This window comes from Cardiocondyla obscurior, linkage group LG02, assembly GCF_019399895.1.
Source record: "Cardiocondyla obscurior isolate alpha-2009 linkage group LG02, Cobs3.1, whole genome shotgun sequence".
In the NCBI taxonomy this organism is placed as follows: Eukaryota; Metazoa; Arthropoda; class Insecta; order Hymenoptera; family Formicidae; genus Cardiocondyla; species Cardiocondyla obscurior.
The window spans coordinates 4,239,979-4,266,605 of NC_091865.1; the positions used below are offsets into that span (position 1 = coordinate 4,239,979).

The window sequence follows — 26,627 nt, forward strand, 5'->3', positions numbered from 1 at the left end:
CCTGCTACGTTTTCATGTAGCGAAGCTTCGCTGGCTTTGTATCATTTGGCGTGACTTGAATCATAGCTGAAATTATTAGATAAAAAAATGAATACCGAAGACATGTCAAACATATAATGGCAATTACTATTGCAAAAAAATTAGAAAACGTCGTATAGCCATAACAAGTGCTATAATATTTAGTTATTTTATTTATTTTAATGCAAAATATAATTAACGATCGATTTTTTCTATCGCTCTCAAATGTTTAAATATGGCGGAATCGATGGTATTTAAAATTATTTAAAATGCAATATTAATGGTATTTAAAATTATTTAAAATGCAACGTTAATGTTCCTATTTGCTCACATATTTGGAAACGTCGAAGAATGATTTCAGATAGATTTTTTTTTTAATAGGGCGAAAATTATATATATTTACTTCTTTGAGCGATAAAATTTTCCCAGCGAGAAATTAAATTGAAATTCGAGATCGATTTGATATTAATGCTATCAAAATGATATATAGTTTCGATCTTTATTATACAATAAAAGGCAATTTAACGTTTTAAGAGTAAATATTAGATTTAATTACGGCACCGATCATTCTATTTTGGAAGAATAAATGTAATGCTGGTTAATTAGATAGTAAAATAAAGATGCTTTGTTAACATTTATTTTTAAATTAATCAACGAAATGCTAGGCTGCGTTTAGAAACTTCCCCGGATAAGTAAGAATTCTTAATGGGCTGAACAAAGCTAAAAGTTGAACTCAGTCGAACTTTGAGCGGTCTTCGCTAGAATGCTACTTCAGCTAAAATTGATAGGAGTGGGGGTACAAAGCCAGCTTTGCTTAGCTGCGTGAAATCGCACCTTTACTTTTTCACGGCGTCGCCGGCAATTATCACAGATCCGCGAAGACTTCTCTCGCTCCGAATATTTATTTTATAATTTAATAATGTCTGACTTTATCGTTGAGTCGTACTACTTACACCTTTAAATTGTCTGACCATACACAGTTTGGTAACTCTGATCTCGTACTACTTAATTTTAAGTAGTACAAAATCAGAGTTATTAAGTTATTAAGTCAGACATTATTAAATAATAAAATATTAATTTTACTGTTAAGTTTATATGTCTGCTCTCATCTTATAACTCGGCGATATTACCGAGAAGCGGATCTGCGATAACTGCAATAAGAAAAAAAAGGTTTTTTTCTATTTTAATAATATAAATAATAATAAAATCATGAAATATTATATTTAATGAAGTAACAAAAGTAAGAATTATAAATACAAAGAGAATAAATTAATACACATTGGCCAAGAATGAATTTTATATTTATAAATAATATTTTATAAAATTTATAAATATACCGCGATAGGCGGAGTAAACTTTTTTTAAGAAAAAATAAATAATAATTAATAACGCACGCAAAGTATGCGCTTAGTAAAGTTTCAAAAATGTATAATTTATGTGATAAAAATAATATTTCATTATCGATTTAATATAAAATAGATATATTTAAACTGTAGTACACTCATATTTTAATATAATATCAATGTAATAGTAATAATAATTAATTTTAACAAACACAATCGGTGAATTATAAAAAAACACCAGAGTCAATGGCAATACTTCTCATACGCTTCCATCTTCAAACGACCCTTAACGCGAATTATTTCTGAAAAACTGCGAGCATTTTAACGCGCATCGTCAACTTGCGCTTTTACAGATCACAGTTTATCACAAATATTCCTGATGGAATGGCTGCTAGATTTAGCATTAAAAAAAAAGGGATGCAAAAGAAGGAAAAAAGGAGGGAATGCTAATGTTTTAAATATTAGCATTCTTAGAAATTGAGCATACAGGAATAAATACTCTAACATTTAAACATTCAATATAACAATGTCATGACAGGCAATCAAGTGATAAATTCTTTTATTAATTCCTTGAATCGGACTGGGCAGACAAACTATCAAGTCGTTCGATTATGGATAGGTACCCATTAAGTTGAAAAGAAATTTAAATAAATTATTGTTGAAAAACTTTAAATAAAATAATTGTACACTATGGTAAGATCAAAGCCAAATTTATGATAAATGTACATAGCGTAGGGTTTGAAACCCTGATAATCGTTTTTACGTCGTCTTTCCAATCCGACTCTGACGATTTCAAACTTATAGTTTCTTTAGAAAGATAAGGAGGAAAAAAAAAAAGTTTCTTTTCGATAGCGCTCTACATCGCGTTTACTCGACGCATTCGCGAACGTGGAGAAAGAGTGCCCGATAAGTTATCGCTATACCGTCATTATATGTTATAAAAAATAGCATTAAGGAATTTTAATATGTTTCCGTTTTTTTTTCTTTTTTTTCGGCGGAATTTCAGGCGCGATACCCTACAGATATTTTTTCTCTGAAATATCTCGTGCTCTAATTGACAGCACTCGTTCTCCGAAACGCGTTTTGTCGTTTTTTCAATGCCCGAGAACATCGGGTGTAAGATCTCCACAAAATTCATACATTATTATTCGATTATTACATATCATTAATTTAAACAACATCATTGTTCCTTCGAATCACGTGACGCATACGTATGTGTCGATAGACTAAGACATAGATTCAGTAAGATTAACGCTACTGTTATAGATACGGTAATGATACAGCGGGGACTTTGCAAAATTTTATGCTATGAATTGCGAATATTCTTTCTCTCTCTCTCTTTCATTCGTTACATATACACGCACGTTCTCATTGTTACCATAGAGATTTTTGTGCTCCCATTCACCGCATCTCAATACAAATACATGAAGGAAAAAAGTGACTGACTTTTTGGCAGTTCTGATTGCCAACACTCGATCAAGCTCGGTGCTCTTTAGCACGGTCGGCGTATCTTATCATATAATAAGAGGCATTAAGACGAAACTCACTTAGTGTGCGTGGAAATTTGAACAAAAATTGAAAGGACTTGTATCACAAAGAGACGTGTTCTCCATCGAGGAAATTACAGAACATGAGTTTTGCCTTTAATACCTCTGTCAAATCTCTAAAGACGTTGTACGAGGATTAAACCTGATAATCTCGAAGAACTCAATTTTCGATTACATGCATTCGAAAAAGAACTTTATGTCACACAAACATTACATTTCTTTCATTCATTTACAACGAGTATAAGGATCTAAACGTGAGTTCAACCAAGTTGAATATCACTTTTTAATTTAAAGACAATGCCTAAAGTATTTAAGATAAATATGTATCTACATAAAATTAAAACAGAGCTAATTAATCAGATAAGATTAAAGAATATGTATTGCCCATCGTTAAACATGGATTGTATAAGCATTAAATTAAAATAAAACTCAAACTTTTTGATTACATGTAATAATTTTAATTACTTTGGGCGTTGTCTTTATATTAAAAGGGAAGAGACTTTGCATTCTTTAAAGTCTGCATTTAATCGAGAATGGTGCTTCTTCCGTAATACGGAAACGCGTGAGTATTTAATTCTTAAATGGAAAAAAAGGAATTTGCGTCGCATTTACGTCGATTGTACGTCATTTGCGTCTCACAGTTGAAGAAAATGTCACGAAAGGATCATTGGCCTATCTCAGTCTGCATTAAACTTGGTCTTGATGTTTGCACAATCCGTGGCACGCTCGGGAGTAAATGCCAAGTATTATACGTAGTCCCTTTTACATCCGGTTTTCTCTTTCTTCTTTCGTTTGTAGCTGCGCGTGAGGCTGTGAGTCGCCACACTGTTGAGCGCTGCTTTTGTGCATGCCACGGCACTCGTTTCCTAATTTCTATCCCTGAAACAACCAGAGTCGAATTCTATGATGACCACGGTGAACGAAATAGTTGAAGCAAAAGAAAAAATGTAAACGTAATATTGCGCCGATTGAAAAAGAACAAGCGAGCCTCGACTAAATATTGTTAACATACGGAGGAAAGACAAGTACTTACCCCGGCCCAGGATAGTAATAGGGCGGAGGTCGTTCGTATTCAGTGCTTAAAGGAGGTGGAGCCCCGGCAGCTGGTTGATATCTTGGCGGACCACCGTTGGGGAAATCCCAATTTCTGTAACGACAATATATGTAATTTCAATAACTGATGCTCGATAACATTGAGTTTAAATTTAATCGTAAATCGATAGCGTTTGCGTTTCCTAGCGTTTTACTGATCTCATTTAACTCTTTTCACTACCCATCCGGCGTTAGCGCATGGGCATCAGTTTTGATTTGGTAGTAAAAAAGTTAAACATTGATCTTTCCTCGCCACAGTAAAATGCCTTAGCAAACTAATATACGATACAGCAGCCGCCTAAGCGAAATGAAAATAATATATCGTAACGCGATTTAAAATGTCCCGATTATAATTGCAAAATATATTCCTGTTGAAACAGACATGCTTCCTTGCGGCAAGTTGCAAGATACCTTTAAGCGAAACCAACATCACGGAAGAGACGTTACTTGAGACGGGAATTAATTCATCTAATGGTGTCCTTGATACAAATTTTTCGTTTCAATTGAAAGAACGGTTCTACGAGTGGAGAAAAAAAATTTCACGATTATTCGAACCCTGTTTCTCAAGCGAAAAGCTTGGCTCTTTTGCGCGGCTATTCGTGACAAGACCAGAACAAAAGAAAAAAAGAAAAAGAGGAAAAGAAGAAGGTAAAGAAAAAAAAAAAAAAAAAATAGATCGAACGAGCACGAACGCAGAAACATTTGTGTAAAACAATAGTCTTTGCGACTTACGTGCAGAGGTGTATCGAGAGACGCGAGAGGCCGAGCCCCCCGCAGGGTTCCCACTCACCTGGAAAGAACCGGGAGAAAAGTCGTGACCAACGGAGTTGCATGAAATGCGTCAACATGATGCTTACAAACTCAAAATCGCGTGAAATTACGCAAAGATAACCGGGACGGCCGACGCCGCCGGTCCGCAGTCTCAAGAACCGGAGAGCCGAGCCGCACCAACTACTCCGGTTGAGAGATCCGCTCTTTCGAGATCCGCGGCGGTACGACGTCGACCGTTCCTCAAGACTCAATCAAGATCTAGGCCTACGAAATTAATTAAAACGAAATAAGATGAGATCACTTGGCGAGTGGGAACCCTGCTCGGGCGAGAGAATCACGAGATGATACTGACCGCCAGATACAAGTGTTTTCTTATATAAACAAAAGTGAAAGCGTTTATTTTCACAGGAAGCTGGCTTTACGCTTTTCGGGCGCTGTTAGGAACTTACTGCGACTCTAACGATAGGCTAAAGACTTTACTGTGAGGTTCAGTTTTTGAAGGGGCGGTATGTTTGTGGTTTCGCCACGATAGGGTGAAACTGCAAAGAAATAAGACGTGACCGATGAAGAGACAATGAGAGGCAACAAGAGAAATGGAGAGGAGGAAAGAGGAAGAACGTAAGACGCCACGACTAATGTGCTACGTTAAAACGCGGTATAGCGCGTTAATAACGTATCATTCGTTCTCAGCGCTACGTCCTAGTGGAGATGCGTGCCATATCGATGACTGCGAAGGGAAAGACTTATCTCCCGGGATAGAGTGATTGGTAATAATTGGCTTTGAGACGGCTCCACTTACTTAGGCGCCAAGTCGGAGTATCTCGAGTCGTGGTACGACGTGCTCTGATGGGCGTCCGGAATCCTCTCGCGTTCGTATCCCACGGCTGGTCCGTCATAGCTTTCAACGTAAGCCGCGGGATGATGCCTCCCGTGATGAGAAACGTGCTTCTTGTCGTGAACGCTGCAATAAAAAGTTTTCTTAAGACGATGCTCTACAAGAAACAAAACAGCGACGAGCGCTCGTCGGTCATGCGAGTTAGAGAGATGGTGCGTGTCGTACGCTAATAAGCCGCGCGGTGTATCTGTTAGAATTTCATCTTCCGTTCGGCATTTCTTATTGTTAATTTTGACCCCTCAAAAAAAAATTCGCGGAATCACATTTGCCTTTCACGTTTAAGAAACCTCCAAATAGGCAGAATTGCACGTCAACTCACAGAATGATGAATTACGCCTCGTTGGTCAGCAGACTGCAGGACTGCATAATATATCATCGTCGTAAGTTATCTTTTAGTATGGATAATGTGGATTGAGTTAACACGGGGTTGATCAACACGAAACGAGATGAGACACATTAAACTTTCGATTTTACATTCAAATTGTATGATATATGGTATACGCTGATTCACTTCGTGGATTCGCTTCAATTTGCTCGGTTAAATAAAAATTTAATAGCAAGTCCCCGCATATTTACTCACTATGCGAGCTCGACGTGCAGTTTCTACCACTAAAAAAATGCTTCTTAAACAATTGTAGCCGATGCCGTAAAACTTAACCTAAAAGCCGCAGTTTATCCGCACGTATGTTCTTCCTAGTGAAACTCCTAAGCATAAAATATCAACTACGTTAGCGTATGTGGGTCAAATAAGCAAAAAATAAATTTTAAAACGTTTAACAAAATTCAAATACGCAACATATCGCATAAAGTATGCCAGGCAAATGTTGGAATTTTCGCAAGAGGGTGCACATTACATGCAGTCGTATCAAAATTAAGTTACAACAAAAGACGATCAGTATACATATATACTAGACTACTAAAGTGACAGGCTCTACACTATTAAAAAATATGTACTTTTTTTTTTTTTTCTTATTAAATTATGTCGCGAGTGCTCAATATAGCAGCTTATTTTCTTTCTAGTAATTAAAAAAGAAAAAAAAAAATTAAGAAACAGATTTTAAATCATTAATAAAATTAATTATTCTTACCAAAGATATTTTTAATTATAAGAAAATAAACCACTGTACGGTCTGTGAGATACAGCATATGGAAAATAATACTGTATCGTTTCAAACAACTTATACCGCGTAGGAAGTTTCGACGATCTGTTTTACGTATACATGCATGATTACGAAATACGTGGGATACATGCGAGCACACTTTGTCGTGATATACTTACTGAGCGAGAGGTATGTTATCCCTGTCTGCATACGCGTCATACAAATATTCACTGTAACGGAGCGTGTTAGAGGTTAGATTCCAACAACCATTCCACACATTAGACAACTACGTTAAACATAATCTAAGCTAACATCGCGATAGATTATGTTTATATACCGATTGATTTAAATAAAATAGATTTTCCACAATCTCTCGCTACGGCCCACAAAAGTGTGCCCGAAATATAGTAACTTAATTGAAATTATAATGGTATTTTTATGAACCTGTAAATAAGAATTGTTAGTTAATATATCATGTAAACACATTTTTAACTAGACACGCTTACGTATCTCAGACAATTATCTTTGGTTTAATAAGTTTTTGAGATCGAGGGAAATTCCGAACCTGGAAACTTTTTTCAGAATTTCCAGGATCGAAAGATACATACATACATACATATATATATATCTTTTTTTTGTTTTTTAAATAAAAGAACGAGGACATGCTGATGTAAAAATGTTACAAAGCGCGAATAAATATTACATGCTATGATGTATGGAAGCTCGAGAGTAACTACGAGATGGAAATAAAAGAATTAACAGTTTCTACATAATAGTAGGTGCTCAAAAATTCGTTATACGTTGAAACTCGCAAAGAAAAGAAAAGAAGAAAGCTTTTTAGCTCCAAATTTTAACGTATTACATAATACATCTCGTCACTTTTTACGTTTCTAATATTTTTTTCGGATTCGTAATCGATCTTTGAAAAGCTAATCAATGATTTGGTGAATGACTCGTGTTAACGTACGATCTCGATTGACAATGAATCTACCAAAGACATATTAGTATTTTAAATATTGTCATGCACCATAGATTGAGTGAGGAGACAAAAACAATTAAAGAGACGTCTTTTAGGTCGCAGTTGTAAATTGCTTATAATGCTTACAAGAATCAAGTGTAGAAACTTACGCTTCGACAAGAGGTCCCGGATATGGATCTGATTTTTGGTACAGAGCGCTCAGTTTCACACACAGCACTATCGTTGGGATGAATAGGATCAAGCACCAACCGACGCTCGCCCAGAAGCCATTCTACATATAAATGCAAATAGAGAATCATGAATATTACTTCTTAGCGAAGTTTCCTGTATTTTGCTTGCACACATTGCTTTCACAGTATTTTAGTTTATCGTACGGCGCGACACATTTATTTAAAAACAAGACTTAAAAAAATTAAAATTTAATGGACCTTATACGGTAATTATGTAATAAGCACTAATATGTATACATTTTGATTAATTTGTGTGGATATACGTATATATAAGAATACGAAATACACAATACTCACGAATGGATCCAAAATTCTATTGCATCCCGCCACAAGCGTTGCGTTATAAGCATTCGACACGGGACCACATCTTCCAATCTTGAACATTGCAGATTCAATGACATGCTCGAGAAAATTGTCCACTTGATGCAGGAATGCATTACCAAATTTAGTGGCGAGCTGTGTCAATGTAAACATTACATTTTAAATTAATATAAATAATATTTAAGATAATACGTATTAATATTGTGAAAATATCTCTAGTAAAAAAAAGATACACACGTATTGAACATATTCTGGCCCGTCCTTGTTTAAAAACTGCTGCGCCTTGGTAACTTCATCTACTAAATCGTGAATAGCGTCCGCCATCGAGCTATGATTGAATTTAATGTTCTCCTGAAGCGTCAGCGCGTTCGCGCTCAATTGCTCGCTGAGCATAGCCATGGGCATGACCAAGTCTCTGTGATAATGTTCCAAGTCGTGCGCATTCTTCTCGAGACTAAGTCTGATTTCCTCTTGCCCCTCCGGCAATTTAGCAGAAACCTCTCGCAACTGTTTGGCAAGATGTTCCAAGTTAATATTCGTGATGTTCTCGGCGAGCAGTTCGGCGTACTGATAAAACTTGATGTCGCTCAAACCACTCTGCGCTAGATCGTTTAATTTGGATCTCGCACTATCCTTCAAGATCACCACACCGGGAGACAAGCTGATCTTACGACGCAATTGTTGGATGGTGTCATTGATATCATAACGTCCACTGTAATCGCGCAGACTCTCAACGTCGAACACATTTTTCAAATTTAGCACGTTGTAAAGCGTCTCGTTCTGGTGGCATTTGCTGTGATAAAAAAGAAATTGAGAATTATACGTCGGTAATTTTTTTTTCTTTTGTCCTTATTTAATAAATTCAAAACATAGTTTTATTCTTTAAAATTATTTGGTGGTCATTATAATATATGGAAAAAAAAAAATTTTTTTTTTTATACATAAATTAGTTTATTAAACGTAAAAATAAGAATCTCTCTGTTTTTATCAGTTTTAAACTGCAACCAACATTACACAGGCATGTACTTACGTCACGATATAACTCATGTTAATATTTGCATTAGGATTTTTCGGATAAAGTATTCTCTTGATCTGCACGAGCTCGTCGACGAGTTCGAACATCCTGTTGTCCTTTGGATTTTTTAAGGGTTCGCAAATACCACGCTGGGCCATTACTCCAGTTACCATATGAACAACGGTTATAACCATTAGAACACTTGTTAAAAGAAAGATAATCCACACGGCCCTACAATTTGAAAGAGTTACAAGTAGTTATAAGAAGAGAGAAAGGTAATCGATTTTGTTCTGGTAACTTTCGCAACCTACATCATAAGAAACCGTGCGCCTGACCCCTTATTACAGCAATCATCTCCGTATCCGTCCGGACGCTTTCCGCAAATACCGCAGAGAAGACCAAACGTCAAGCACATTAAAACAGTCAGAAGAATACTGGAAATCCCAAGACCAAGATAGTATCTAAAATGAATAATGTGTATTAAAATCTCTTATAAACTTGATGCCTCGCAATATATATTAAATTAATTTTTATTCTACAAACCTATAGGGCGAATACTGATTTATATTGTTCTGGGCAACCTCTAAATGTTGTATATAAACTTTATCAATGTCGACATTTATTCTGTCGATGAGGGCAGTCATGTTATTGGCGATGGTTGCCAAGAAGTTACAAGCTCGTCGGATACTCGCGCTGACCACGGGAATCGTCTGATTAACGGCGTGCTGTATATCCTTCTGAATCTTTAGAAATGAATCCCTGCCCTGGCTCACTTCTGACACTATATTACTGTCCATAAGCACGGTGATGTTATGTAACGCGAATGTAACATCCGGCAGCTGAAAAGTACGACGTGCTTTCAATTGATCAATGATTAATGAAATTGCTAATAAGATTCGCTACACATAGAATATATGAAAATTCTTTCTTGCTGAATTTATTTCGTGCTAAATGCAACTCTAAAAGCTATAAGACAAGCCGAAAGACATAAAATTCTTTTATAAAATCTGATTTTGCGGGGGCATCGTGTAAACCTATGGAAATACAAATGAAAGGGATACGTATGTATACCTACTTAATTATTTTAAAAGTAAAATTTATTAAGTATAACCGCAATCCGAGGATATATCTCAAGAGAAATAAAAAATGAAAAACTACATAAACATAATTTCATACTGCTAAATACTCTTGTAATTTAAAATCGTGAAAAGTAGGATAGTCTGTATGTTCCGTACAAACTTTCTAATCATTGTTTTAAATAAAATTATTAAAGAGTTTTTCTATTATCGACTGAAAAGTGCAAATAATAAATGTGCTTTTAGAAATAAACTTAACTTGTATAATGTGTACATTCAGCAAATATTTCTACTCGTGCAAAATTATTTTGCAAACTTGATCAAATAATGCGAACAAATATATTCATATGTAAAACGACGATACACATGAGTAAGGAAATTACATGCTTCTGCTTACAACTTACAGATACTAGAAGCTATTTGTGGCAAGCATGGAATCAAATAAATTTATGCAGTATTTCTCCCTCGGACACTAATGACGACGCGATATATCAATAACTACTATTCGGTAACTATTATTTAGATTTTAACGATGATATTTTGCAATAAATTACGATAAGCAAAAATTGCATTGATCTACAAAATGTATTTATATGTCAAAATGTACTCAACGTTACAAATGATTTGCACGGATGTGCCATGCATTATATGTATTTAACTCTTCAATTCAAATATTTAATACCGTCGATACGAAAAATGTCGTAGCAAAGAATTATTATTATTCGATCTAATTGCCTAGATGAAATTCGTGACATTAGCGACTTTATTTTAAGAAGCCTTATTATGAGCAAACGAAAGCCAAGGCAAGCCTTGTACAAATCTACCGTTTCAATACATTTAAAAATCATTATTTTCAATGCACTTAGACCTCGAGATAACATTTTGTTTGAAGATAGCGAACACAATATGCCGTGATTTCTGAAAAAAGTATCTAGTTTCTTCATTAAATCAATTGTTCTATATATCGAGGTCCGAAGGCATTTTTCATTACATTGCAAAAAAGGGTTCTTTCATTGTAAATTCATACCTTTGGGAAGTAGCGGTCCATGTACTGCGTGTAAACAAGGAAAATGCTCGTAATTAACCATAAATACTTGGCTAAAGTGGTATCTACGGTATAAAAAAAAAAGAAAAAAAAAAGACGACTTGTATTCAAGATTTACCTTATCGAAATCCACCTGTACCGACATCTGATTAACTTTGTAATCGTGCAAGACTCGTTGGCACTTGTCTGTTGTACACGCAGCCAGGGTATGAAGAAGATTTTTCTTGACGCCACGAACGACTGAGGAATCACACTTAAATTTTAGACTGATAATTTTAGACCTGGATAAAATAATTTTTTATAACAGCAGTTTACTTAATTATTAATCGACATATAAAACTTTTATATTTAATCTATAAAATTTGAGCATAAATTAATATTTATTTCGTATTAATTTTTCAATCGCGATATAAATTTGAAAAGTGAAAGAATGGCCACGTACCAATATCCAATTGACTGGCGTTTGTCCGTAATTCTTGAGTAATCTTATTCATCAATCTCAGATCCTCCCTGATCGATTCCAGGCCGGAAACAATATCATTGAGATTTGTCAGGGAGACAGCGTGCGAATATTCTGCCAGTTGTTCGGTAACAATTTTGCCACTGGCTTGCAGAATATTGTTCAGGGTAACTTCAAGCTCTTCGGGGTTGGTCTTGAGCAAATTGTCGATCTCCTGTTTCGTAGTAGTTAAGTAGAGCTTAACGTCCTTCAAACTAGTCTTGGCTTTACACGGAAGCTCTTTGATTCCCTCTTGCATGTACTGGTTCGTCACAAAGGCGCACACCACGCCGAATCTGCAGTTAATTGTCCGCGTGTCTACGTTTTATTAGAGCGACGAGACGGTACAAAAATAGAATTCCATTACCAGATTTTATACGAGCTTTTATACGAGGTCATTAAACATATTTGACGTTTCAAATATTTCAAATATCGTGGTTTACGAAAGCGAATTTAATTGCTTTTACAAGGCAGTTTAATTTCAAACGAAAGGGAAATTAATGATTGTAGCAAAATTGTATAAAACACATTGTGTGCATCGATATTTGAAATGTGAAACAAGCACGACGTTTTGAAATTAATTTAGCAAAGCTCAATATTCAATTTAATTAATATTTTTAGGTCCTTCTTTTAAGAAAAGAAATGTATTTTAGTTTGATTGATTATTTTGATATTCTTGATAATTTTTTGGAATTAAATATACATATTATATGTATAATACGTAATAGCAAAAAAATATAATATTTTGCGAAATTGTACAAATGTTATTACGTCTGTCGAGACGTAAATGTGAGAGACTTGACGCGATTATTATAAATTATACTCTGGCGGCTCGTCGTTTGTCTTCCTTAAAAAATAAAAAATGAAGAAAAAAAAAAACTTACAGAATAATAGTGGCGACCCCGATCAACACGAAGCTGAGCATAATCTTTCTGCAGTGGTCGTGCTTTTTATCGAAGGGCTGGCTCCGAGCACCGCAATGTCCTGCGCATCTGCAACAGCAGAAAAAGAGACCGGCGCAGGGAAGAATAGCTGCCAGAATGAGTCCGATCACAGCGAGACCGGCTAGTCCACCGTAATGTGTCACTATTATCTTCCACTCTTTTATAGGGTCCGCGAAAACCGGTGCACCGTCGACCAGAGTGATCATACCTGCAACAGAAACAGAGGCATGCTTATTAGTTACGTTGCAGCGAGGACGGGAAATTCAATTAAAAGAAACTGGTTCTAGTCGACCGGGTTACACAGACTGGACTGGCTAAATCGTCTTTCACTGTCTAGATCTAGAAAAACAGAACCGCGTTCCTGCAACCAAGCGGGAATGCGGACAACGGCAGTTTCTTGGCAATGACAAAATTCATCCGCAGAAATCTATAGCTCGGGTCAGTGGTCTTATATACCTATTAATTAATACTTTTCCACCCAACGTTGAAATAGGGCTGTTAAAAATACGAGAAATGTAAAATTTTTGTTAGAGCTCGTCAGATAGAGTATCTCGTAACGTCAACTAACGTAAGTAAGATTTTTTTGTACAAAGGTTAATGCTTTCATTAAGCTCTTGAGAGATGACGTGTCATAAAATGGAATCGACATTCCTAAGGAAAAAATACGTAGCGAATCTGCGTATTCGGAAACAGCTGATGGCGTCCTTTCACGGGGAGGGAATCGGGCCGAACGAGGAGACGCTGAAAATAGGTCGTAGGTCAGGTCATAGGTCAGAATGCTAGAAGGGTTGCTAGGTCGTAGCGGAAAACAACGAGAACAAACGGAGGAAATTTATCTGCTGGGTAATATAACCCAAGGAAATGGGTCAGGTCAGAGCTCCAGTCGTTGGTCGATGGCTTGCGTTTCAGATTGCCAGCCGTAGCTGAATCGATCTACATCCGGTGATCTTCTATGGTCCTTTCTACGCTCGCTCGCGCACGCACGCGCGATGTAATCGCGGTCGCGAGGTCGTAACAGGATCGGGGGTGAGACCCAGAGGATCGTCGTAACTCTCTCCTACCCCGGAGAGTGGAACGTATCGCGTCCTAAAGCTGCTCTCAACCAGCGAAAAGGATAACGCGTAACGAAACGGTACAACTAATTCCCGTGATCCCGCTCGTCGATCCGTCGGATCGAGACGGCACGTCTGATTTTATATTATACATACGACGAGATGACGTGCATCCGCGCCGCTCGCTCTAGAAATCGTATTTGTCGCGAATCACCGGTTGCACGTCTAGTGACGCGTGAAAGAAGTCCTCTCTCTTTGTTTTTATTAAAGATCTTGTTCGAAAAGATGCTGGCGCTTCTGCAACGTGAAAATTTCTACGTGAAAATGCACAGGAATAGCAGCATTTTTATCACGTTGAAATTAACAACGATAATAAACGTAAATTTAAATATTTTTAAAATATATCGAAAGTTAAAACGGAGATAAATCTTCTAACACAGTTTTAAAAATATTTGAAAAAGAAATTTAGACTTTCAAGTATGCTAGGACTGACCATTAAATGGATTCTGCTAAAATAATATTCGTCTAATTGGAATCGCACGTCTCCATGCCCATCTCTCGAAAGAGCAGTTCGTTTGCAAACTGTCAAATTAAAGTGGAGACCACTGTCAATCAAGTTTCACGAATCGCGGACACGAGGATTTCGAGGACGAATCTAGTTGGCAATAGACAGCGGTAATAGCGACAAAAAGAACGGGCCGTGATTAAACGTTGCACTCGTTAGGGAGCACGTGTGCAGAGGGTTCGGCGTAAACTTGAGCGAGGGACGTTTGATATCCACCGTTGAAAGCGAGCCGAGCCGTACTCCAACTATTATTATTCTAAAACCAAAAAAATCAGCTTCGAATCCAATCGCTGATAATACTCGACACAAAAACTGATAATTTTGTCGCTGTTTAGATTCTCAAAGTACATTGACCATCGTGTCCATAAATAAAGCAAGCGGGTCAAAGCGGGTTGAGCAGATCAGGACAAGGATGCGTTTTATACATATAGGAGGTGGTAAAATCTATAATCTGTTTCTGACGCGGAAAAGGACATTGGTGACGTCGCCGGCGTGCAATGAACGTCTGATGAAAAAGCGTATCTTCGTGCAAGGCTGAACGAATAAAAAATTGGCATTTCTAAACTCGTTAGCAAACAATTATAAAAATTCGCCGAAAAATATCTAGCAATTTTCAGTCTTATTGTTAGTTTTTTTAAGCATACGCGTGAACAAACGTGTTAACAGAGACAACGAGCGGCAAAAAATTTTTTTTTTTTTCTTTTTTAATCATAGTTACGTAAATGTCGGAACGCATGAACCGCATATTAATTCGCGATGGTTGATCCGCGGGCAGAAATATGTCGGAAACGTGTTACGACAAGATGCCCCACTACTACCTCGTTCGCTCGCCCAATTTTGCAAAACTGGAACGCCGCGATTCGGCATGAGAAACGACCACCCGAAGAATTTGTCCTCGTTTGCAAAGAAACGATTTGGTTCCCCGCGGTACTTTCCCGCTTTCGGGACAATAAACGATCTCTCCTGCATTCAAGTTTACGACTAATGGTTTATACAGCGGTCTATTTGCAGCCTGTTTCTAGCTTGACTCGTAATGGGACGTCGAACGCATAACGATGCTGTAAAAACTTTTCGCGCGTTTAATTTGTAAAGACGAAAAACTGGGAAAGCACGTTTTTCAACGATGCCAAGCAGCATCTGCATACGGTAATGTGCAAAATGGATATTTCGCCGACACGCGAACGAGTCGTACACCTCACGGCAAGCTCTCTGTCGTTCGTGCAGGTAAGGGTTTCGATCGATTTCCCGCAGTCATTGACCTCCATGGTTACGTTAATGCCGCCGTCGCCGTCGCCACCGCAGTCACGTCAATTTAAGTCGTCATCTTTTACGTTTAACAATTCCCATGCAACTATTTCGAGTGAATTTCTTTGACAACAAAATAAAAAGACGAACGGGTTAATGATTTTTCACTAAACGTTTCGCACTTTTCTCTTTTTTTCAAAGAAATTGCAATTATTATTACGCGTAATCACAAAAAGAAGTCCTAATTTTTTACCTCTATACATGTAATTTAAATATTTTTTTCAAGCGGTAAATATCAATAGAATTTTTCTGATATTTTCTTAAAAAAAAAAAAAAAAAAAAAAATTACACAAGAAGGCACAAGCGCGACGTACAGTTATAGCATGTAAAGGATATATGTACGTGCATGTGCATCACGGATATACGGGCTCTTTTTTTTGCGCTCGCCGTGTCTACGTCCACGTCCGCGTTGGAATAATCGGCAGTTCTCTTTTCAAAGAGATCATCCTCGAGTCTTCTCCTCTATAGGAATCTCTTCCTTTAGTCAGAGACAAGGTAGAGGGGAAGAGAGAGGATTCTTCTTTATGAACGAATCTCTATGGTAATTCAACTGGGGGGAAAGGGAAATGAGACGTACAGTCAGCCCGGAAAGCATTTTCGTGTCCTCCTAACTGTTAAAACGATACCTACGGGAATTTTCAACGTTATCACGGAACGATAGCGATCTCACAGTTTACGCGAGCAATCGTTAGACGCTGAATTTATTTCCTTTGGTGTGGAAAAGAGTCGCGAAGGTAACTTAAATCGCGTGAATGGACGTTTGATTTATTTAGCGCAACATTGATAAAATATACCGTTAAGTCGAATCGCACATGTCGTATAACCGTCGTCTTTGAAATAGAAAAATTTTTTTTATCTGAACGTGACGCGAGCGATGCCGCTGATGGTTTTACGACGAGAAGTGACGTACCGTTTCTTTTATTCTTTTTCCGGAAGCATTAGTCCTCCGATCTTTGGTTGCACAATAATAAATAATGCGGGGTCCTAATACAGTTTTGATCCTTTTGCCGCTCGAAAGCGTTTTCTAAAATTTTATTTACACAAACGTAAAATGTGGGTGAGCCGTTGAGTTCCAGAGATACGTTAAAAATTTTACAAGTGCTCCGAAGTAGCTTAAAAATAATTTAATTTGCATCATAAATTAACTTAAATAGCGAGACAAATTTAGATAACAACCGCGTCTTCTGTATTCCCGACTTTGTACGGTAGGGCTGCTAGAATGGATCGAGGGCTCTGCCCTATTAATAGAGACGTTGCTGTGTATAAAATGGTCGGACGCCGATTCCCTAGCCCGTAAATGAAAGATAGATGCTCATTTGGACACGCGTAGGAAAGGTGATGAAAGGAACACATCAGCGAAGGACAATGTTCTCTCGAGTCATTAACCGCGAGCATTGTTATTTGAGGGTCACGATAATGCGACAACGAATTAATATTCTCATTTTTTCAAATCGAATAATTATACGTTGGGAGAATTTATTATCTGGCGCTAATCAAGCTTTGCGAATGTTACAACTCGTTTATACTTGCGCCTGATCTGAAATCCGAAACTATAGATTTCTATCTAAAACTTCAATTGATATACGTTGAAAAAAGCCGGTGAATCCTTCAACTGTAACGTTTCTTGTACACTTTATAGAAAGCGTTTATCAAGTGCATTCAGCGTAGCGCAAGGTCGTATTTAATGACTATAAATTACAATTCTTTCTATGTTAACGCTTGTCTTATCTGAAAGAGATATGAAAGTGATATGAACGGACAACAAAACAATTTTTTTTTTTTTTTTTAACGTTTTGAAGCAATTTATGTTTTATCAAAAATTTATAGAATTAATAAATAAAATTTAATTTTTTTATGCTTACTTAAGAATAAGCAGAATATGACGTTTATACGTTTTGCATACGTATTCGTATCGAAAATTAATCGTGAGATTACCGACTTGAATATTAATTTTGTAATGTATATCGTTTTGCGATATAAAAGGTTTTCCTCGGTATATCTCGACAGAAATAAATAGAGATAATAATAGGTATCTTACAGATTCAAGAGCATTTAATTAATGCTTAACTTTGCAACGAAATGTTAACGAATCAACGTAAACGAAACGAGGTTGTGCAGTCTCGACAATCGATACGCAAATTGGCGACACAGGCCGTTTTGGTTTTCAACAGCTCATACATTACGCGAGCGCGCGAGATTGGTTGTCGATCGTTAACGCAGTTTCCGTTCGGTCTCTGTTGCGGCCCTGTTCGTTCTCGTTGTTACAAGTCGCAATTTCGTTGGAATATTGGACACACGTAAATTGCCGCTCGGAAGCGCAGGCATCGTTTCGATGAAGCGGAGCGTGTGTGGTCACGAGGTATGATAAACCTCGCGTCGTTTCGGGGTCGACTTTAATACTTCCGCCATATGTTCCGAGTCCCGGAAATTAAATCCCCGATTTTCACGCAGCTGCAACTCTCGCGTCCGATTTTTTACGTTCACGTCAACGACCTCCCGTTCGCGAATCGAATTAATTTTCAATCGATGGATGCGGACGCTCGAGAAGTGGATAAGGTTGACTGATGATCCGCGCGCTATCAATTACGATATGAATGCGTGGAAAGAGATATCGGGTCTCTATAACTTTTTTCGGAAAGAAGATTGCATCTCATCTCCGGCGACGTTAATTGAACGCGACGGAGATTTTCCCCGACAATATCTGCCCACATTTGGCGTATCGAAGAGGAACATTAGCCGAATGTATAGCGCGTTGAGTGCATAGAGAGAGATTACCGCAAACGTGCGAGGCGCGATACATCTCGAGCGATATCTTATCTTTGGTCCGCCGGTATTATTGTAATCGCCCTCGTCATGGAAATGTATCGTGATTGCACATCAAGATACTATTCAATGATGTCCCTATCTATGTTTAATTAACATGCATACGTTTCAGATGTCACTCATCTATAATATAAAATCGCCTGATAGGCAAGATATCTATATAGAAGGTATCCGCGTTTTAGAACTGCGCTATCATCACCCTGGGAAATTTGCTCGGGGCAGTCCGAGTATTTAATGGAAATAAATCATTAATTGCCAGTAACGTGGCGTAACACGGTATTATACTGCCTCATTGTGTTTTCGTGCGATATCGTAAACCGCGATACCACGAGCAGGAGCGGCGTGCATGTATAATGTCTGAGATTTACGAGGCTTTTGTTCTCCACCGCTCTAGACGGACCTTTCTGCGCGTGTTTCGTTGCACTGACGTTTGTATCGACGGATGCGCGCAACCGCGCGTGTCCGCGAATTCATGTGCGCAACGTGCTAAGAATTGCACCCAGAGACGACGAATAAAAAAAAAAAAAAAAGACGCGATCTCAATTACGAATTTTAATTGTCTTAACTTTCTCTCAAGAATTAAAAAAAAAAAAAAAATTAGTTTTATAATATGCTCTTTAAAAAATATAAGGTTTTTGTCATCTCGATTTTTATGCCCGTCTTTCCACATTTTGAAGCGATAAACGCACATAATTTATTTAATCAAGAAACCCGCGCAGATATAATACAATATACATATATTTTAACGTACAAATGCATTTCCCTCGCGAATGTCGATAATAAATCCGTAATTTAATCCGAAATAGTACGACGAAGGGTGTCATGTTCTGCATGGAAGAATGGGAGGGAGCTAGGTAATCTCGTCGAACGAAAGATTAATGTACAAGGACACCCTCGAGTCGCGAATGTCTCCGCTTTGTGCTCACTTCTTTTTCCGCCTCTCTATTACAAGAGAGGAAATGGACGGTCTTTGTGCGTCGAGAATCAGCCAACGAAATCGATATACAGTCATCGCGGTTGTCGACAATTGATGAAATTTCAAACGGGAGCGGACGCTGCATTATACGACACTTTTTTTCCGCGAAAAACGCTAATAAAATAGCATCGATAGTCGCCGGAACGAGATTCCCTTTAACACCGTAAATCATCCATCGCCAAAAAGGAAATTAATGTAAGCGGGCAACGTGTGTCGTCTTAATGAGCTTTCGACCCGAGAATCAATCTCTCGACGTTATTCAATTCGATCGCGAGGACACTTTTTAGCATTCACATATCTCAATATGTTCGCCGATAAAGCACAACTTTAAACGATATCTATCATTACTTAATTATCGTTCGTTCGATCAATATCTTTAACAAAAGTCTTGATTCTGTTCCTAGTTCTCTTTGCATTCGCGATAAAAGACCAAAAACTCAATTTCGATTTTATTCCAATCTACTGATAACTAATGAAACATCGTATATCCGATCAAACTGCCAACGCAACAGATCATCGATCGCCGCTTCGTCAACAAGTCTACCACGTGCGAGTGGAGGCTAATAATAAAGAGAGACAGACAGACAACCTATTTCGAGATTGCTCAACTATGCGGAAGGGCATTCAGCGAATATGCATTCATGTAACAGGTAGCGCGACGACAATACGTTTAGAACTATGTCACGGCTCTGATTAAAAATTTAATTAAAAATTCTACACAATTAAAATAATCTCCCTCTAAAAATACGATGTTAATGACACAATGTTGAAAACATTGACGGTCATGCGAGATTAAACTAGCTTGATAACATCGTCAGTTCCGTTTCTCGTCAAGCGCATAATGAAGCGATAAGAGGAGCGTCGCGTCGCGTCGCGTCGCGTCGCGTCGCGTCGGTTGGACGTTGCGAATAATCCGTACTGTTAAAGATGCCGTTACTCGACTGCGTGAACGAAGCACGCTCTTTGGAAAGCAGCAACGTTATCCCGAATGAGAAATACGCGTAAACAGAAATTCGCGGCTATCAAAATCGAATTTTGCCATCGCGCAACTTTTGCGGTCGTTCGCACATATCGCATACGGCGCGGTATCGTGTCTCAGTTTATAATTCGAAATCACCTGAGGCCTCGCGAGCATAATACACGGACCGAGCTAGTTACACGAGCGCGTCTCCAGTTTCCAGACCGCATCCGGTGCCGTTAAATCCGTCGCGCAAATTCGGACGAAATTAGATTGTCGCGAGGCGCTGATCATATTGTGGCGGCTTTAAACTTTGTGCCATTGTTTCCCGGTTAGCTTCCATCCTGATTGCACAAAATCGGACAGTGGCTCTGACAATGAGTAGACTCGTTCTCCGCAGTGTTTTATACGTAATCAAAACGTCCAGCTTGAAAAAACGACTGTTTTCTCGCGACCTGAATTATGTCAGTCGAAGGTAAATAATAAATTTGTTGAATTCAAAACACGAAATATTTCGACGTATTGTTTAAACTGTTATAAAAAAAATATTAAAAAAACACAAAAATGTAAAAACATAGAACACGACGAGACCTTTGTTACGAAGAATCCGATCAACAGACTATCGAATGTTTTGCTGTCCTGAAAATAAGACGGAGACTATATATGTAGGTATAAATAGACGTTTAAACAGTCCACGAGTAAAAACCGATTGTTTTATCGAATAAATTCTCGTTTAATTACCGTAAATTTAATATCACGTAAACGCAAAATTTTTTTTTCTTATTTATTATAAATTATTCTTAAAATCGATCTTTTTCAGACCAACGTTCGCGTATCTCAATGAAAGTTTTGTCGACAAACGACACATATGACGATCAGAGTTCTCGCTTCTGGACGGACGGTGACGTGTTCTCTCGCTATCAACTTCCTGCTAGACGCGATACCCGCGCTCCTACGTTATTGTGCTTAGAGGGGTCAATGATCCGCATAGTTTACAGAGTTATCGGGGTTTTTAACGAACCGTCCTGCGCTAAGTCTGCCCACCACTAAATAGCACGAGATTACTTTTACTTCTATTCCTGCGCAAGCTACAAAAGCAAATTCTTAATTTCAACCTGAAACCGTCATCGTTAACGAGCAAAAATGAATGCCGCCGACGTAAAAAATATTTCTCACGATAACAATAATTATTTTCCGTGCATTTAACAACGAGGCCAAAAACTTGAATAACTTTAAAGTTTATACGCGTAACATAAAGACTCTTGTATGTTTTTAATAGTACGATACGGTGAAGTTAAATATCCAAATGTACGGGTGCACAAGATTTTTACTTTATTTAAATAATAAAAAAGCGAATTTCATCGAAAAATTAAAATCTGAATAATAAAATAACAGAAGAAAAATTCTGGTCGAACAAATCGCGCGCAGAAAGCCTGTGCGAGCCATTGTGTGGCAATTTGAATGTAAAAAGTGATATATACTTTATTCATACTTCATTCATAACCATTGTGAGTTACATTTCGCAGGTTAACAAAGGACAGACAGACAGACAGACAGACAATCGCATAAATTCAATCGGAATAAAGTAAAAAAAGCGGCGCGCATGAACGGACGAGTATCAAATCTTCTAAATTGATATCGATTTTCTTCGGATGCATAATCTCATTGCTAGAGCCGGACCGAAATCCGATTTATAAAGAATATTTCACTGAAAAGAGACGAACGGGAACGTCGCATAAATTTACGCGAGTTATCTAGTCCAGATTCGCGAATTAGAGATGAAAAAAATTCGTAATAAAATGGGTAATCTTAAGCAAGTAACGAAAGGATTTTTTAATTAAATGCGAACTTGGTTTTTTAATTCAGGACGGTCAATAATTTATTTTTAGCAGGATTGGACGTAACAATTGCAATTGAATGCGGTCAAGTTTTGAAGACAGTTTCTGTAAATATGTGGCAACGAAACTTCTCGCTGCGGAATACGATGACATTATCTCCCGCCTGTACATCGCGTTCGCGACCAGACCGTAACTCGCGATCTCTCCCTCCGCTTACCATTTAAGGCTTCTACCATTTTTCTCGCATTAAATTATGACGTCAAAAATGACAAGTTCCGCGAACGCACTTTTTTTTCTAATCCCGTTAAAATAGAATAAATTTTTATGCACACGTAAAAACATTGAAAATTATTTTTTAGTTCGTTGATTAGTAATTTTTGATTAAATATCATGGAGAGTTTGTCTATTTCGTTGGAGAAAAATATGTAAAATTTACATGAATTATAAGTGTAAAATTATGCGAATATACGTATTTTTATTTTAAATTTTAATTATTGCAGGTTTTTTTTACCGCAATTATTTATACAATTTTACACCCTGTTTAAAAGAATGAAATACTACGACGTACTTAATAAACACGGAATGGTGACACAAAAAGTTTTCGACGTTTTATCTCGTAGTCATACACGAGCGATGGCATTAAAAATATTACTTACGTAAAAAAAAAAAAAAGCGATTTTTTACAATTTAATTTGCGAGTTGATGCAAAAAAAACAAGAATTTTTAATTACGACAGAATTAATTACCGTTAATTCTAACTGAATTTTTTTTTTTTAAGTCTATGTCATAAAATTACAAGAATTAAAAAAAGAAAAAAAAATTTAAAACGGAGATAAAATTAGTTAATCCAGACGGTCATAATTTCGCATTTAAATTATTCAATCGCAATTGCCATTCCCAAAATACTAATTAATTAACTTTTTATTTCTCTCCAAGCTTTTTGTTACTTTCGTATAGTTTCAAAAATAGTCGTAACAGATTAGTTCCCAAGTGCAGATTGCTCGATTGGGGCAGCAATCGCGTGTCGCTTCGATTTGGCGACCTTCGTGCGTAATTCTCCGACCTCGCGCGCACAATATACGCGTTCGCTTCTAAAGGTGGGTTCGCGTTGGAGCTCGTTAACGAAATGCGGTCTCTTGCAATTTGTTGATGGCTTCTCAGGGTCGAGCAAATTATGAGAAATTAAGCACACGTCTCTCCGAGATATGAAAATCTTTCGCCAATTCTATCCGCCCCACAGTTTCAACCTTTGTTCGCGAATCATGACGAGCGTATCGAGCATTTCTTTCACGCGTCTCAAAATGTTTGACTCGGTAGGAAAAAAATCAATGCGCTCGCTGGAGCCGCTTTCGCTCCGCGATCGTCTGCCGTTTCGAGACGGGGAGATAAAACTCTCAGTAAATTTAACGTGAATTCAACTCGTTTCAGTTCGCGGTGCCTGGACATCCGTCTTGTTTATCAACAAGCGACCGGCCATTTTTCGAACGCGCGGCGCTTTACAGGGCGTAACCGTTGCCCAACAGGGCAAAAATGCGCAAAGCGTTGAATCGCGTCCTAACCCCCAAAAGCGTCACCGATGTCTTTCGTCTCACTGGAGTATAGTCTAGCGCGTCTCGCGACACGAAGAGACAGAGAGAGAGAGAGAGAGAGAGAGAGAGAGAGAGAGGGGGAGAGAAAGAGAGAGAGAAAGAGAAAAAGAGTACTCACCCTCCGGGTACGCCTGCTTGCTCTGCACCAGGTTGATGAACGTATTCGTCACGTTGTACAACTGACCCATGGCCTCCGGGTTGAACTTAGTGGTGGCGTTGTAAGGCAACCCGACGGTGTTGACCGTCGTGTAAGTGACCGCCTGCGAGGCCATTATCTCGTTCAGCTGCCGGTCCAGGTCCTCGCTGATCGCCCGCATACGGCCGGTTAGGCTGGTCTCCTCACTCAGCACCATCGGCCACGGGAGCACCAACGACAAGGCGAGGGCGTGCACGAGGTACAGCGGAGCCGCCACCGCCGCCGCCGACACCGACGACGCGGCCTCCATCGCCACCGAGAATTCGCGGTTCTGACGACTTCCCGCAACAACTCCTGCGACTCACACCCGAGGACGCGTCGCTACCGACTGGCCTTTCGCCGCGACCCGCGGCGCGGCCCGCGATCGCTGCCCGACACCGGCGCCGCGCCGCGCCTCCGCACCGCACTTTCACAACGTTCGAGGAAGGAAATTCCGGAACGCCGGAATCGGACCGTTGCTTCACTTCTCGCACCGGCGTCTGTCATCTCTCATTTTTCTCGGTAAATCATTTTTTTTCTTCTCCTTTATTCTTTTTCACGCGCTCGCTCTCTGCAATCGACGCTCATACGGGTACAAGTGGGATGACTCGAACGTTGACCGGAACGAGTTATTCTCGCGATCAATTATTTGGTTATAGTCCAGAAACGGTCAAGGTACTCGTAATAATTTGTTTCTTAGTGAGGTTCGTTTATACATATGTCTAGATCAAATATATTTATTTTATTTTATTTGCCACCTTTGATTTAACGTCCCGTTAGTCAAAGTCAACTTTAGTCATTGGAAAACGTACCTTTAATTAATTAGAAGGCAATACGAATAACTTTTTTACACAGACACGTTTTTAAATAACTTTAGATTAAAAGTTTGAGCATTTTTAAGGGCGAAACAATATTGTTTTGTCATTTAATTTGTGCATCTATCATTGTTCTCTCTTCCTCTCTTTCTAGGTATCTGTCTGTCTCTTTCTCGGCTCGACACGAAAAGGTTCGTGTCCGTCTGTTTCGCCATTTTAAAGTTGCAATTCCCGGACCAGGAGGAATAGAAACGTAACGTACGGCTGCGTTCGCATTTGCTCATTTCTTTGGCGCCGACAAAGACGTCGTATGAAACCGGTACGTATAATTATTTTGTCGCATTGCTCTCAAACGTGACGATTAAGAATAAAATGAGGGATTTTGTCAATCGTTTGTCAATTTGCAGACGCAGTGCCAGTCGGTGAAATTCGAATCGCAATCGCGAGCGAAGCAATTAATAATAGCGAGCGCACGAATCCACAGGAAAGTTGTTTCCGTATTGTTACAGATGAACACAAATTAGTTGTCGGGAAATGCACAAACGCTTTCAAGACACGAAGAAGGTATAAATTAGAATTTTGTCACTCGCGTACTTTGTTCTCACCAAGCAAACAATTATTCTAATCTTTTTTTATATATCTTTATATACATATATACGTGACCAGATATCTCGATCTTGTTTGACGTTAATGCAAATCTGACTATTTTTAGGAAACGGCAGACAATCATCGGCCCGGACGATGTACCCTCACCATCAGAAATGGCGTTCGTGGTGCTGCGAGGCGGCTAGAGTACGTGGCCTTGGCGTGGGGTGCGTCGAATCTCACACGAAGCATATGCGTAAATGTGTTGCGGAGCATCGGTCACAGAGGACTAAGGGGGAACGCGGCCTCCTACACCTCCCCGCACTCGGCGGCCGAGAGTGGGGAAAGTCACGTACGCCAGCCGCCTGCCGCAGTCGCCGCTCACCCCTCGTCGTTGCAAATGGTATACCTGCCTCTCAGTGTACTTCCTGGAGTGAGCCTTGTCTATAGTTACGATTTAACAGAGGAGAAGCGGAAGGTACTATTTCTAACACAGGCATATTATTAATAATGTATTTATACATATAGCGTCTGCTGTATATTGCCATCCTCGTTTTACTAAAAATGCAAAATGTTTTCTCCCTTTCTCACACATCCGCGTGAAAGCGTGTACGTACAGGAAATCTACAACGATTAAAAATATTAAGAAATGGAAAAGAATTTGTTAAGATAGTAATATATGTATATATAGTATAAATTGCAGGGTCAATGATAGCAATAAGTATTACGTTTTCTTTCACGTAATAACTATACTGGGAGAAAGTAATGCGTGTGTTCATGTTACGTATTATAATTATCTTTACGAGTAAGAGATTATCGTGAGAATCGTGCACACGATGATGATCGAATTGTCTTACAATTAGTTGCGTCACGACTGCGCTTCACGTACCGTGACGCACGTAACAAGAATATTTACTTGAAATTATTTTTTAAAAACGTTTCATCTTGATTCGGTCAATTATTTAAGACTAAAAACTATTTTTTATTAAATATAATTAATCTATCGTTAAATATAATAATAACGTCAACGAAATATGTAAGAAACAAAAAACATGCAAAAATCTAACTTCT

The 26,627-nt window shown here is 38.3% G+C and overlaps 1 protein-coding gene across 6 annotated transcripts; it reads right to left on the minus strand.

Moving 5' to 3' along the window:
• Window positions 1-1,482: 1,482 nt before the first annotated feature.
• On the minus strand, window positions 1,483-24,493 carry LOC139113548 (prominin-like protein). 6 transcript variants are annotated; one of them, XM_070674776.1, is made up of 16 exons: window positions 24,100-24,492; window positions 12,816-13,083; window positions 11,875-12,227; window positions 11,551-11,672; window positions 11,415-11,438; window positions 10,792-10,803; window positions 9,855-10,150; window positions 9,623-9,772; window positions 9,327-9,542; window positions 8,534-9,089; window positions 8,273-8,431; window positions 7,895-8,016; window positions 6,946-6,996; window positions 5,571-5,732; window positions 3,942-4,055; window positions 1,483-3,787 (listed from the first exon to the last, which is right to left on the minus strand). In XM_070674776.1, exons 1-16 carry the CDS (start codon window positions 24,425-24,427, stop codon window positions 3,775-3,777), a joined length of 2,946 nt encoding a protein of 981 aa, XP_070530877.1. In that variant the 5' UTR covers window positions 24,428-24,492; the 3' UTR covers window positions 1,483-3,774. The 6 variants fall into 6 exon arrangements, with proteins under 6 accessions (XP_070530877.1, XP_070530878.1, XP_070530881.1 ...); XM_070674777.1 differs by lacking the exon at window positions 10,792-10,803; XM_070674780.1 differs by lacking the exon at window positions 6,946-6,996.
• Between the last annotated feature and the right edge of the window lie 2,134 nt (window positions 24,494-26,627).

Excerpts from the sequence above, each read along its gene's own strand:
- LOC139113548 (XM_070674776.1), bottom strand. The coding sequence starts at position 24,427 with ATGGAGGCCGCGTCGTCGGTGTCGGCGGCGGCGGTGGCGGCTCCGCTG. Across the intron at positions 6,997-7,894 it reads CCGGGACCTCTTGTCGAAGC|TGAATATTTGTATGACGCGT; the intron begins GTAAGTTTCTAC and ends GCTCCGTTACAG. Across the intron at positions 5,733-6,945 it reads GATAACATACCTCTCGCTCA|CGTTCACGACAAGAAGCACG; the intron begins GTAAGTATATCA and ends TTTTTATTGCAG.